At 39.4% G+C, this 13,835-nt stretch overlaps 1 protein-coding gene across 1 annotated transcript; it reads left to right on the top strand.

The window, feature by feature from the left end:
* The first annotated feature begins 9,156 nt into the window (after positions 1–9,156).
* LOC121505282 (transmembrane protein 229A) lies at positions 9,157–13,625 on the top strand. Its single transcript, XM_041780447.1, has one exon. The coding sequence runs from the start codon at positions 9,233–9,235 to the stop codon at positions 10,316–10,318; it is 1,086 nt and encodes a 361-aa protein (XP_041636381.1). The 5' UTR covers positions 9,157–9,232; the 3' UTR covers positions 10,319–13,625.
* Positions 13,626–13,835: the final 210 nt, after the last annotated feature.

The following is a 13,835-nucleotide window of genomic DNA, read 5'->3' as shown; positions in this document are numbered from 1 at the left end:
ACAAATATTACGTCTGACTTCATTTAAGCAAAAATAAGGCTCAAAGTAAAATAAAAACTGATTTAAACCACCAAAGTGTAATAAATCAGTTTTACGGTTATAAAATTGACCAAAAATCACACCTATTTTACTACCTATACCTTAAAAATGTCTATAAATGAATAAAATGTACCACTGGATTACTCTATGATTTTTTACAAATTCGTGGTAACCATAGAGTACCACTATCCTACAATAAAATAAGTTATTTGTCAAGAAAATAACCTTAATATGATTGAAAGATGAGTTAGCAGTATGTTGTAACATAGACAACATTTTACACCTCATATCAGGTAAATGTCCAAATAAGGTTTCTCAATATTTCATGCAAAAATTTCAGTAACTGGAAGAATTCCTATACAAAAAAAACCTACCATGACATTAAACACTTCTTTAGGCGTTTATTATGTGATAGTTTCATCAGCTTATGCTGGCCTTACACCTGAAGACTCTAAAAAGACTGACATCTGAGACCGTCTCATATCTAAAGACAATTTGTCAGCAAGTTGTTGAGTTTTTGATCCCAGACTAAGATTTTGCAAAGACTGTTGGCCACTAACTACACCACTAGAATACAATTACTTTTGAGATTATTTCCCATCATGCATCTGGTGGAAATACAAAACAACAATTTTTGAGCAGAGAACAAGATGTAGGAGATGGAGATCACATTTGGGTTAATATCTCTCATAATCTGATGTTTTTAAATCATTTACATCGAGTAGAAACGAAAGGAAAGTTCAACACCGAAGCAACTTTGCATGTCACTGCAACAACCGAAGAACAATACCTGAAACGCTTCAGAATAAGAGTTGTCTCACCAAAGAAACAAACTGATCGGGCTTTTACTTTGAAAAATCCCAGTGGCGGTGTTTCGTACCTGTCATGTCAGCCTGCGATGCAGTAAATTGACAGACAGGGAACACAAACACACAGGTGCAGAGATCTGACAGCAGCTCTGAGCAGTAAAGTTTTTCAGTCTCTTGAGTTCTGAGCGGACATTCAGCGGCTCCAGATTGATCTACACTCACATTCATGTTATGAAAAATAAAGTGAATTAATGTGCTTATGCACAACACTGCCTCCTTTGGTCGTAGACAAAGGCCGCATTACTGAGAAACACAATACACATCCGACCAGACTTAAGACTTAAAAACACATTTGATGTTATCGTAACACCAACACTGAAGAAAGACCATCTTAAAACTGCTAAAATCCAGTCTTATGACCACCTTACACCTAACACCTGAGACAACAGGCAAGACAAACATGATATTACTCCAACTTCAGGAGAGAGAAGTCTTTAGGTGTCAGGCTGCCTTAACATGGTTGGTTAAGATTTTTGGGCCATTTCTTTGCGACCACTTTTTTGAGTTCTGGAGGAAACAGGAAGTCTTAGATGCTCCAGGCTGCTCCTGATTGGCTAGACAGTTTGATGCCACTTTCTGTGATGTTGACTGAGAAAAATCATTCTGCTTCTTCTGTATGACAGAGAGTTAGGGGAGAGACCAGGAGGAAATCGACCATATATGGTTCCTTGCCACATAAAGGGTTAAGATGTGTAAAACATGCCTGAGGAGACAAAGAGAACTGGCATTAATTTAAGGTCTGCAGGGTTTTATCTGATTAACATGAACTCTCAAACTCACTCACAAGAAGAAAGGTTTAGTATAAGAGGAAACAAGGTAAAGATTACAGAAACTATCAGCAATTTTTATGATCTCTTCCATTGTTTGAAAGCTTAATTTAAAGTAATGCATTATGCAATCATGTCTGGAAGTCAGCTAAAAAGGAGTGATTTCACTCATTTATTTAAAAAAGGGTTTCAAAAAAGCTCTGCAACATCACAAGCTATTCTCCAACCCTGCAAGACCTGGTTTCATCTCTACGATAAATGTGTTCACATATTGCGTCGTCTCCTTTTACTCGTCTCTCTTATGAAATAATGAACATTTGTCAGATCCTCTTTGTCCTCTGACAAATGAAATGAAACAGTAAAAATAGCTCACAGTAATACAAAGAGATTTAATATGTGAGGCTGCACTGACCTCCTCTATCTCTGCTGCTGACTCAGACTCTGTGCAGAGTGAAGCTGGATGAGTTTTATATTAATGATAATATTCTTAGCAGTGAAGTCGAGCGTTATCTCCTGTATGTGGAAACTTGTTTGTCTTTGTCCGGTCGTAAACACCGAAATACTCCAGACTAATGAAGGTGGGTATGATATTTGCAATATCAACATCTTAGTGGATTTCAAATGTTGAAACATTTCACCATTTCACAAAAAATATTTGAACTTGACACATCTCAAAAAAGTTGGAACAGGGCTATGTTTACCATTGTGTGGCATCCTCTCTTCTTTTAGCAACAGTCTGTAAACGTCTGGGAAGTGAGGAGACTAGTTGCTGATGTTGCTGATGGAAGGAGCGGTGAACTGTGTTGACAGTCAGTGATTCCTGGAAGTGTTCCTGAGCCCAAGCAGTGGTTTCCAGTAGAGAATCATGCTGGTTTTTAATGCAGTGCCTCCTGAAAGCCCAAAAATCATGAGCATCCAACAGCTTTACTTCTGAGAGACTCTGCCTCTCTAAAATTATCCCTTTATGCCCAGTCATGTTACTGACTTAATTAACCTAAATAGCTTCAAATTGCTCCACCAGCTGTTTTCCATCAATACCTCTTACTTTTCCAGCCTTTTGTTAACCTATCCCTATTTTTTTTGAGATATGTTGCTGCCATTAAATTCAAAATTAGATATTTTTCATGCAATGGTAAAATATCTTCATTTTAACATCTGATAGGTTATTTATTGTTAATAAAATGTGGTTTTATGAGATTTTAAAATCATTCTCAATCCATTTATATTTACATTTTACACAGCACCCCAACCTTTTTGTCATTGGGGTTGTACATATCACACAGTGCCTAAACATTTTTGGAACTGGGGATGCATTTCGATATTTTTATTTTCAATGCCAGACACTGTTGATGGATAGGTGTCATATCAAGTTCAATGTTATTGAACATTTTCCTAAGCAAAGATTCTTGAATGTTGAAACAAAGCAAGTGGAGTCTTATGCAAGAATTTGGTTTGGTGCTCTTTGGTCATAACTGACAGTCTCTACCACATAGACTGGTTAATACTGGTTAATATTGAATATATACCATAGCTACACCAAAGTCACCTATGTCTTGGTTACTAACATGGTCCCAAGAGAGGGGACCAAGGGGTTGGGGGGCTTCCAAAATACTATGAACACATTGGACCCCTTGAGAATGGTGGAGGGGTTTGTGTGTCCCACTGAACCTGGTAGTTATGTTGGGAGCCAGACCTGGAGGGTAGCACAATGGCGAGCGTCAGGCGGCCAGGCTTCACTCCATGGGGTCTGGTCAGGCTCAGCCCAGAAAAACAACATGGAGCCACCACCCTGTGAGCCCACCATCAGCAGGGATAGGCATGAGGTTCAGATGCAGTGGAGAACAGGAAGCAGGAAAGGGTTGAGGCCTAGGAGAACTGACCCCAGGTAGCGTAGACTGGTTTTGGGTACGCGGAACATCACCTTATGGTGGAAAAGTAGCCAGAGCTAGTGCAGGAGGAGGAGCATTAGATATAGTTGGGCTCTCCTCCAAGCTCTGGAACCACACTCCTGGAGAGGGGCTGGACACATTTTTATTCTGGAGTTGCCCAGGTTGAGAGGCGTCGGGCGGGTGTGGGGATACTCACAAGCCTCTGGCTGGTGTCTCTGCGGCTCCAGGTTACAGGGAGGACGGCTCTGACTATTGTTGGTGCATATGCACTGAACAGCAGTTAGGAGTACCCGGCCCTCTTGGAGTCTCTGGGTGGTGTCCTGGAAGGGGTGCAGCTAGGGGACTCCATTGTCATACTGGGGGACTACAACACCTATGTGGGCAACAACAGAGAAACCTGCCCGATCTAACCCCCAAGTGGTGCTTTATTATCGGACTTAGACTAGTCATGGACTCTCCATAACGAAAGACATATAAAGATTTGTTCATATAATTTGAGTTATTCTGGAGATTTTCAAGATTAAGTTGATAACTGATAATCAACCACAAAAATTTCATACCAACGACTACAGTGGGCTGCAATACCTCTGACTCTAGCCTCTTCTTTACTTTACACTGAAAAAAGCATAGACTGTAAGGGTGACAGACTCATGAAGAATAATGGCCTGTGACCTGTAGCAGTGCACTCATAGGAGGTAAAAAATGTACAGTTGCAGTATTAGAGGTGTCTGAAATGAAAGCTGTGTTTTTGCTGTCAGTTCTGGGTCACGACTGTGTGGGTTCAGTCAGTGCTGAAGTGATTCTGGTAGTTTTAAAGCTTGCAGAGACACTGTTATCTCTGCAGCCCAGAAGGACCACCTTATATCTCTATTTCCTCTGAGTACATGCACATACACACTCTATTCTTCTGTGTTCACACCCAAATGCACACAGATACTGTACCAAGGCAGAAGCGCTCAATAAGCAGACATGAATGCACACAAACAAAGCAGAGACACACATGCTGACTTCACCTTGTGCTCACATATGCTATCAAATAAATGCATTCTCTAAATTTAAGAGGTCCAATAAAAACACTTATACTCTGAGAGTGGACACACAACACTAATGCATGTTTTCAGCACACTAGAGACACAGTCAGAGCTAAACCAATCACGCACATTTTGAGAGACGCCAGTGATGAAAATGCACTCAGCTCCCCAGGGTGAAATGAGCCTCATCTACAGTATCACTGTCTATTTTGGTCACATGCACACAGCAGTGCCCCCATGTGGTCAGACGAATGTACTGCAAGTCTTTGCATCTGGATTTGAATGTGCTGTGCAGCCTGTGTCTAATTTCTAATGATAAAAACAAGATGAAGAATCTGCTGCTGGTAATAATCCATCCCTTTATGCATTATTTATACTGCTTGTCCTATTCAGGGTCCTGGGGGGCTGGAGCTGATCACAGCTGTCACTGGGTGAGAGGCGTGGTACGCCCTGGACCAGTCAGTCACAGGGCTGACATATAGAGATAAACAACCAGGCACACTTCCATTACCACCTACAGTCAATTAAGAGCCTGAGAATAGCCTAACGAGCATGTCTGACACTGTGGGAAGAAGCTGGAGTACCTGTAGAGAACCAATGCATGAAATGTGCTGTTTTTTCACAACCATCCAAATCATTTGAATGGGTAACTGACTCAGTAAACGCATCAGACTCAGTGTTCAAGGTCTGAGTATGACTTTTTTTATTACAGGTCTGAAAAACACATCCAAAAATAACAGAGCCAGTGTGCAAAGACCTTTACACTGAATATCAGCACATCTTTCATACCTCAGCTGAATCACAGCTGTACCAGTGTTCATTTACAACAGCCCAGCCTCTGTGTACCGCAGCCTGTTTGAACTTGAGCACCTTTAATTTGCTATGTTCATGGATGGATAATAAGATGTATTGTCTGGGCCAAAGGTGACAGAAGTTCAGCTAAAGGGGGAATGTTAAAAGCAACCACTGCTAAAATCAAGAGTTCTAGAGCATATTTAATATTGTTCAGGGTGGTTATTATTTCTGTGAAGCAAATATAATAATTGAGGGCTTATGTCCCACTCCTTATTTATTGAGCCCCTCGTTTTTGATTATGTTATTTTTTCCCCAACTTTAACTGGTGTTTTTTAGGTAAATATATATCGTATATGGTTCCATGGTCTGGTATAGTACATAATGATTTATTTTTTTCAATGTCAAAAGTAGGGAAGGTACCAAAATACAGATCCACACTCTCCTACTTTTAAGCATCCCTATGCTGGGGTACCAAGTGTTTTTTTTCCACAACTGTCTGGCTGCAGACCGTTCATCTCTAACAGCCACTCTCTGTCATCTGAGATGCCGGATATCTCAGAACGGAAGTGCCGCAATATTTCAGTACGATGTTTTAGATTTCATTAACGAAACAGAAAAAGATTTACAGTCTAATCCAGAATTTAAATTCTGTATTGACCCGTTTTAGAAACAGTTACACGAACTGTCTAGCTTTAGCTTCGTTAGCGTAAACTAAAGCTAGCACACCCACTCTAGCTATATAATTAACGTAACTACATAAGCCAATGTAGCTAAGTTAGCTTTAGAAACATGCAAACATAGCTAAAGCAAATGTAGCTAAAGCCAACATAGCTACATAGAGAACAAAGCCACTTTGTGAGTTGAGCTTTTGCTACATTACCTACATAGCCAGCTTATGCAGCTAATAGCGCTGAGAACGTAGCTACATAGTTTACATAGCTTACGTAGCTGATGTAGCCACTTTGTGAGCTGAGCTTTTGCTACATTACCTACATAGCTAGCTTACGCAGCTAATTGAGCTGAGAACATAGCTACATAATTTACATAGCTTACATAGCTAATGGAGCCACTTTGTGAGCTGAGCTCTAGCTACCTTACCTACATAGCTAGCTTACGCAGCTTATTGAGCTGAGAATGTAGCTACATAGCTTACATAGCTTACAATGCTTACGTAGCTGATGTAGCCACTTTGAGAGCTTAGCTCTAGCTACGTTAGCTATGTAGCTAGCTTACACAGCTAATGGAGCTAGCTTTTTTTCCTAAAAGCAGACTGCTTATTCAGCTTTATTTAATGTTTTGTATTTAGGTTCTGTGGGTCAGGTTTTTTACTTTGGACTGTTGGTATCCTTAGCCTGACCTTATTCCTTACAACAGCCCTAAACTGAAGTTGAATTCCAATTTCAATGAAATTTTTAGCATGTATTTATGTTCTGAAAGAAACAGCGACTGATATTAACATCTGCAACCAGACCCTTCTTGTTTTTTTCACCCCTACGGTGGTCAAAAAATATCAGCACTTCCATGGGACAACAGTAATAATAAAGAAATAGCACACCAAGTTTAGATATTGCATGGATTTTGAGTGAATATTTCCAAGAATAAAAATGTAAGATGCCCTCAGATGTCACCCTTTGTTTACCGTGTTGCATTTTTCTTCTTCATCCAACTTTTGGAAAGCTACCCTGTATGGCGCTGCTTTAATGTCACACTATTACCTAACTGGCAGGCCAATCACGAGCCAGCTTACATCACGCCTACTAAGTACAGCTGAAGTCAGGCTAAACATTGTGGCTGCTGTGCCAGATTAGGTAATCACAGAGTCTAATCAGATACATTCATGCTGTGACTTGACAGCAATGACAGACCACGTGGAGGGATCAATCATTGTGACTGTTGCGATGACATCAGAAGGAAGACTGGAAGCATACTGTGTTAACAGTAGTTTACTGTTTTTGTTTGTCTATCCACATATTACAATCAATATAAGCTAGCTTGATGTGAATACGAACAGCACTGGTTGCTATTTCTCTCCAACATTTCTCTTTTTCAGTCTTATGTGGTTGTACCTCTCAGCACATCATGAAGGCTGGGATGCTATAATCAGAGCTCAACAAACTTTTTACCCGTCTCATAGTTTCATCTCACAATTCCAACTTCATCACTCCTCTTTGGCTTTGCCATTTGATTGGTTCACATCTGTGACAGCTGCACAGACAGAGCACTGATCAAGCATTGATTTAAACATCAAATACAGTATACTTTCAATGCATTATCTATTTATAGTTTTTTTTATTTTACAAGTCTCAAGGCAGTAAACAGGAAACCACAAGAGGAAGCAGGCAGAGATACTGTGACTGAACTACTACCACTTCAAGCCGAAAACATCACAGTAAATATTCATACTTTACTCTGCTGTGCAGCTTTCAGTGCACAAGTTTGAACAAATACAGGGCTATCAATCAATCTGTTATTCACATGTCTAGTTACCTATATTAGGATAATCATAAGTCTGACTGAAGATGATTTATCACTCTATTTCTTTAACAGATGAGTTCATAGAGGAGCGATGTTGGGCTGTGGGACCAGCAGACTAATCTGCTGTAATTATCATTAATGACTCGTAATCAAACAGCGTCACAACGTCGCAGAGGAACGTGAGCTCAATTAATTGCCTAGTCAGAGCCAGAGCGTCCTGTCTCCACCACAGGCATAGAGCCACACCACCTCCTCCATCAGAGTCTCTCTTATGCTGCCTTCACATGCAATAGGAAAGTAAGAAACATTGCTAGAATAATGCAAATAAGGCCTAGAGCAAAAGATACTTGTGTGGCTTGTAATATTTTCACTGAACAGACTAAAATTAGATGTGGTAGATAGCATCCACTGAACTCCAGGGGGATGTTCAGTGCCTTAGAATTTTTTTTTTTTCCATATTCGTGACGGCTACTTTTCAATAATCTTTCCTCTGAGTTGCTTTGAGTGTTCTTTTGTCTTTGGGGTGTAATAGTAGCCAGCTGATTAACCAGTGACTGGACCTATTCTACAATCACCTGAGGCACATTTACTGCCCTCAGGAGATCTCCATTTCACTATTTGCCCCAACTGGCTGGAACTAGGTTAGTCACTTGGGGTGAATATTTAAGCAGTCACTTATTTTACCTCACATATTTTTGTTTAATTGACATTACTCTGTAGGAAATCTCTTAAAAAGTAACTGCATCCAAGGGGTTGAATACTGTATTGTTTCGACTCACGTGTGCTGTGCCCCTTTTTTAACCCAACTATATCAGTCTGGCTGCTAGCCCTTCCCCTTTATGTATTCATATTGACTATACTTGTAAATAAAAAAGCATCTAAACCCTGTTATCATTTCTCATTGGGTCGTTTAGAGGTCCCTCGGGGCTTCTGTCAAAGATTTTGCCTTTCAATTTTAATTTTCAAGTTGGTCTTTCCCTTTTGTAGTACAGCTACATGCATTTATGGGTAACTAGCTAGCTAACTAGCTAGTTAGCTTGCTAATGTCTTCACTAATGCAGAGAAAGAAACCCCCCAAACAGGAATGTAAATAAAGTATTCATCAAATTACGAGACCTTGAGTGTAAAAAAAAAATGCCTTGGTCAGAAACGCCCTTTTTTCAGGACTTTTTCAAACTTATCCTACAAGAAAACTTCTAAGTGCATGTTCAACCGTATTAAGCTAGAAGCCGGTTTTCCAAGGCGCCCCTGAACGCCTCAGTCACTCTGCACCGTGCAGGAGATGCTTGCAGCTGCAGCAAAACATAAGAGAGAAAACAATGTGTGGTAAAAGGGCAGCTGGACCTCACCAAACACAGTGACTGAACATGGCCAGCCGGGGCAGAGACGGCCTTCGTGGCCGCTCGGGAGAGCCCGTCGGTTGCCTCAAATCGACGCGAATCTCCTGCCAGGATGAACCGTCCGCAGAGACCGAGGACACCGCGGAGTCGCAGCGGGAGCTGCCGCGCTGGATGCGGCTTTACTTCTACGGTATGCACGGCGTGACTCTGGATGTCCTGCTGTCATCGTTACAGCGGGTTTTAAAATACAGGGACCCTAAACTGGTGGGTTTTTCCTCTCCTTATCTCTGCATTATGCATTCACTAACCCACTTTGCGTTGGAGAAGATCTACTCCCAGAAGAGGTGCTTCCGAGGTCGGCCTGTGGTGTTTCATCTGGTTTTCTATCCGTCTGTGTACATTGGGCTGCAGATCCTGATAGGGAATATCAACACTTTAGCTGAGCAGGTGAGGATGGTGTCTGGGACTCAGCTAGCAGTGCATTACATCCTGGCTCTTTATTTCTCCCAGGTTTTCCACAGAGGGCTTTCAAAGCTGCAGTATCACCCCTCCTCATGCACCTCCGCACCCTCGAGGAAACTGCTCCCGGAGGAGAGCACACATTCCCGGGTGCCTCTCCACGGTCTCCCCGGCTTTGTGCGGTTCTTGTTCTTCGGGATGCACGGCTTCCTGGACGAGGTGCTTTTCACTTCAGTTTTCAACCTCGTGGAGAAGTCCGACCGGACCCTCAGTGGACACACGTCCCTGTGGTCCTTCCTCATGTACGGGAGCTGCAGCTTCGTGGTGGAGAAACTCTACCTCCACCTGCACTTCAGCAGAGGGTGGGGGACGTGCAGGAGGCTCCCCATCTACATCTGCTTCATCTACACCTGGGAGTTCTGCTGGGGGCTCACCCTGAGGCAGTTTGATGCCTGCTCTTGGGACTACTCCCATTACCCTCACAACTTTATGGGACTCATCACCCTCCTTTACCTGCCAGGCTGGGTCTGCCTCAGTTTCTACCAGGACGTCCTGTCCAATGTGCTTCTGAGGATCAAATGCACCAAAGATGCTATTGAAAAAAGTGAAGGGAATGGAGAAGTTAATGGGCAACTGGAGAAAAAACACATCTAATTGATGTTTTTGGACGTTGACCTTCCAAAATTATCTGACGTTAATTCATTATTTATATGTTAATAAACAATTCAGAGGTGTAAAATGAAAATATGGGACCAGTTTGGCTTCAAAACTACAAAAAAAAACCTAGTATAACATATCAGCTAACTTGCCACGTCTCAAAGTATTTAATTGTTTGAGTTTTTTAAAAATTAGAATATACAAAAACACTTGGTGCAATTAATAATTTTAATTAAGTTAAACTGAAGTTATCTTGAGCCTTTGCAGTTGTTACTGGTCCTCAGAAGAGACATTTTTCAGTCAGCTCCGCAAAGTTGGACATTTTGGTCCTGTAAACGCAACTAAAGGACTTCAAACGTTTACCAGATTTGTTTAAATTTTGTTAAAATACTGCCATTTCTATCTATTTAATGTAAAATATAGCTGTAATATTTTACAAAGCCACATGACCTTGGAATTGTGATTATTTTTAATGACTGCAGTTTCAGACTGTGTTGAAACTTTCACATTAAAGCTCCTGTGAGGAATTATTCAACTGGCTATGAAACAGGCTAGAATTAATGCTGAGGCATCTCTTTGATCTGAAAAAGCAAACAAGGTCAACAGCATACAGATTCATTATTTTTAATGAGTTACTTTTTACTGCCTGAAAACAGTGCTGCCAGGGGGTAGGTGTCAAGACAAGAATATAAACAGCTGCTGCAGAAAAAATACTGTTTATATTTAAGAGAGTGGTACGATTGGCTTAAAGGAGAGCAGTTAGAAGTGCTATTTCGCATTAGAAAACAAGATCAGACAACAACAGGGTGTACCTCCTTGTCCCCGGGGTGCCAAAATCAATACCTATTAAAAGTTCCTCACAGGAGCTTTAACCTCCTGAGACTTGGGCTTTTGTTTAGGATGCAATTTCCTTTCAGATTATTAGAGATTCTCAAGACATTACAAATACATTTGCCTCAAATTTCCAAGACATTGCCAGAAATCTCAGTGAAAATTCTCATACATGTTTTTAAAATCCTAAAAACTACCCCAAAATTTCCTCAGACATCCCTTAAATGTTTCAGTGAAAATTCATGATAAAAGCCTGCAGATTTAAATAAGTTTCCCCCCAAAAAATCCATGAATATTCCTAAAATTTTAAGCAATTTCCTCAAAATTTCAAAGCAAAATTCCATTCAAAATGTACATAAAACCAGAGGAAGTTCCCCTCCAAAATTCCATTCAATTTCCCAAAGCATACAAATAAATTCCCCAAATTTAATAAAAATGCCATTAAAAAAACAAAGTAACCCCCCCCCCCCAAAAAAACTCCAGTATTGCAAACATATCCCCCAAATTTTTAGGAAAAGTTCCTGAAAATTAAAGCAAATCCTACAAAATTTCAAAGCATTTTCCATCCAGAATTTCCAATCAAATTCCCAAAGTTTTACAGTTTCCCCTTAAATTTCATGGTAAAGATGGAAAATATTCAAAAGCATTCGCCTGAACATTAAAACAAATTTCCCTAAAAATTAAGAGGAAAATTTCCTCAAAATTTCAGTTCAATTTCGCAAAACAAAACAAATGAATTATATTAAAAATTAAATTCCCAAAATTTCATAAAAATACCTTAAAATTTTTAAATTTTAAAAGAACCCAGTATTGCAAACATATCCCAAGAAATTTTAGGAAAACTGAAGTCTTGAAATGTAAATAATATCCCCCAAAGCAAATTCCCAAAGTTTTACAAGTAATTCTCCCCAAAATGTTGTGGAAAATGGAAAATACCATACAAATTCCCATAAAAATTCAGGAAATTTGAGGAAATGTCTTCTTTGTCCTAAAATTAAACTGATAATAAATGTATGAATAAGTACATTTCACAAATTTTCATAAAAGTATCAAAATGTATAAAACTCAAAATCTCCAAAATTAACAAACGTATACCCAAATTTCTAGTGTAAAAAAAAAAATGTAAATTGAAAGCAGATTCCTCCAACATTCATAGCTTAACTTCTGTGGATATTCCGGACAATTAACTAAAAAATTCTAATAGCAGATATTATGACTTTTTAGTAAGGAAGCCAAATGTAAAGTCCTCATATGTTCATGCAGGGTCTCAGGAGGTTTAAGTCATTTTGGCAAGTGTACTGTATTTTCAGTGTAATTGTTTTCATCATTTATATTTGCACTAGCATGCTTCAGCGATAATCTCTTATATCTGCATGCTCATAAGTATGAAAAAACAACATGTGGAACATTTTGTTTGAAAGTTTCAAGTTTAGTTCAACAAAACATGCGACCAAATATTTTAAAATCAGTATTTTAAACTGGGTAGTGCTGTAGTGTTTTTAAATGGTAGTAACTTTTAAAGATTAAATTACAGATTTTAACTCCCCTTTTGTCAATAAGACCCCAGAAATATGCATGCCAGCTATTAGAGTAGATGAACCCAGCACTAAATGTAGCAGGAGAACATGTAGCTGAAAGAATACATGAGCATAGTGAGATTTTACTGTGATCAGGAACCAAACATTACTGTGCTGGAGTGCCTTCCTGTACATCTCTTCACTTTAGCTTATCAGACTTATGTGCAAACAGGTGCTCATAACAACGTAAAATATCCAACTAATTTAAATTAATCAGTGAAGGTGGCTTTATATCCATGAGGCTGCAGATTCAGATGCCTTGTCCTCTTATTTGGCACACCTTATTATACTCACAAGCTCCTGTTGTAAATAATCATGGTTAAACGGACTTTCAACTGCTCTGAACTTCCCTTTTCAGAATGAGTCAGTGTCTTGTGAAGTCATATTCTCATAAGTGCAAACTGATTTGCCTCAAAATGAAGGTAGTCTTCCCAAAGTGCACGATGTGTTAAGCAGCACAGAGCTGATAGAAAGAGTCAAATAAAATATACTTGGTTAAAATCAGCCCAGTTGTAATATTGTACACAGAAATTATAAACCAAGAAGAATTTGCTATGGATGAGATAAACTGCATCTGCTTACTCTGACTTCCAAATGAGCTTTACATTGTCCGTCAGCCTTATTGAATACCCAATCAAAGTACCTTACACTGTGACTAAACTAATGTTAATAAATCTCATAATGCTAATTTATGAAGCTTCCCTTAAACAATCCTACATAAATAAGGGTGGGATTTTTCTGATCTATTTGATAGGCTTAATATCTACTGGATGTAACGTTTGAATGAATGTTCTGCCTGTTTTAATGGTTCAGTAATCCTTGTAATACATTTTAAAACATATTATGAATAATCTTTGGTGCCCCCATGTATGAGGTTGGGAAATTAAAAGAAAAAACTTGTTTGTGGCTGACTTTTTTTAATCAATAAAACCTTAAATAAAGTCTTGTATGCATGTTATTTAGTTCTTATTGACCCATTTATGTTCAAACGCAGTGCTGTTTTCTGGCAGCTATAGTGAAAATGTGCATAAATTTGTATATTTTGAATATTTATTATAGTCACGTTACTGTATTTTAACCATATTTTGCTCTGTGTTGCTTCATTA

The sequence above is a fragment of the Cheilinus undulatus genome, linkage group 23 (assembly GCF_018320785.1).
Source record: "Cheilinus undulatus linkage group 23, ASM1832078v1, whole genome shotgun sequence".
Classification (NCBI taxonomy): domain Eukaryota; kingdom Metazoa; phylum Chordata; class Actinopteri; order Labriformes; family Labridae; genus Cheilinus; species Cheilinus undulatus.
This window is presented reverse-complemented; position numbering and strand designations above follow the sequence as displayed.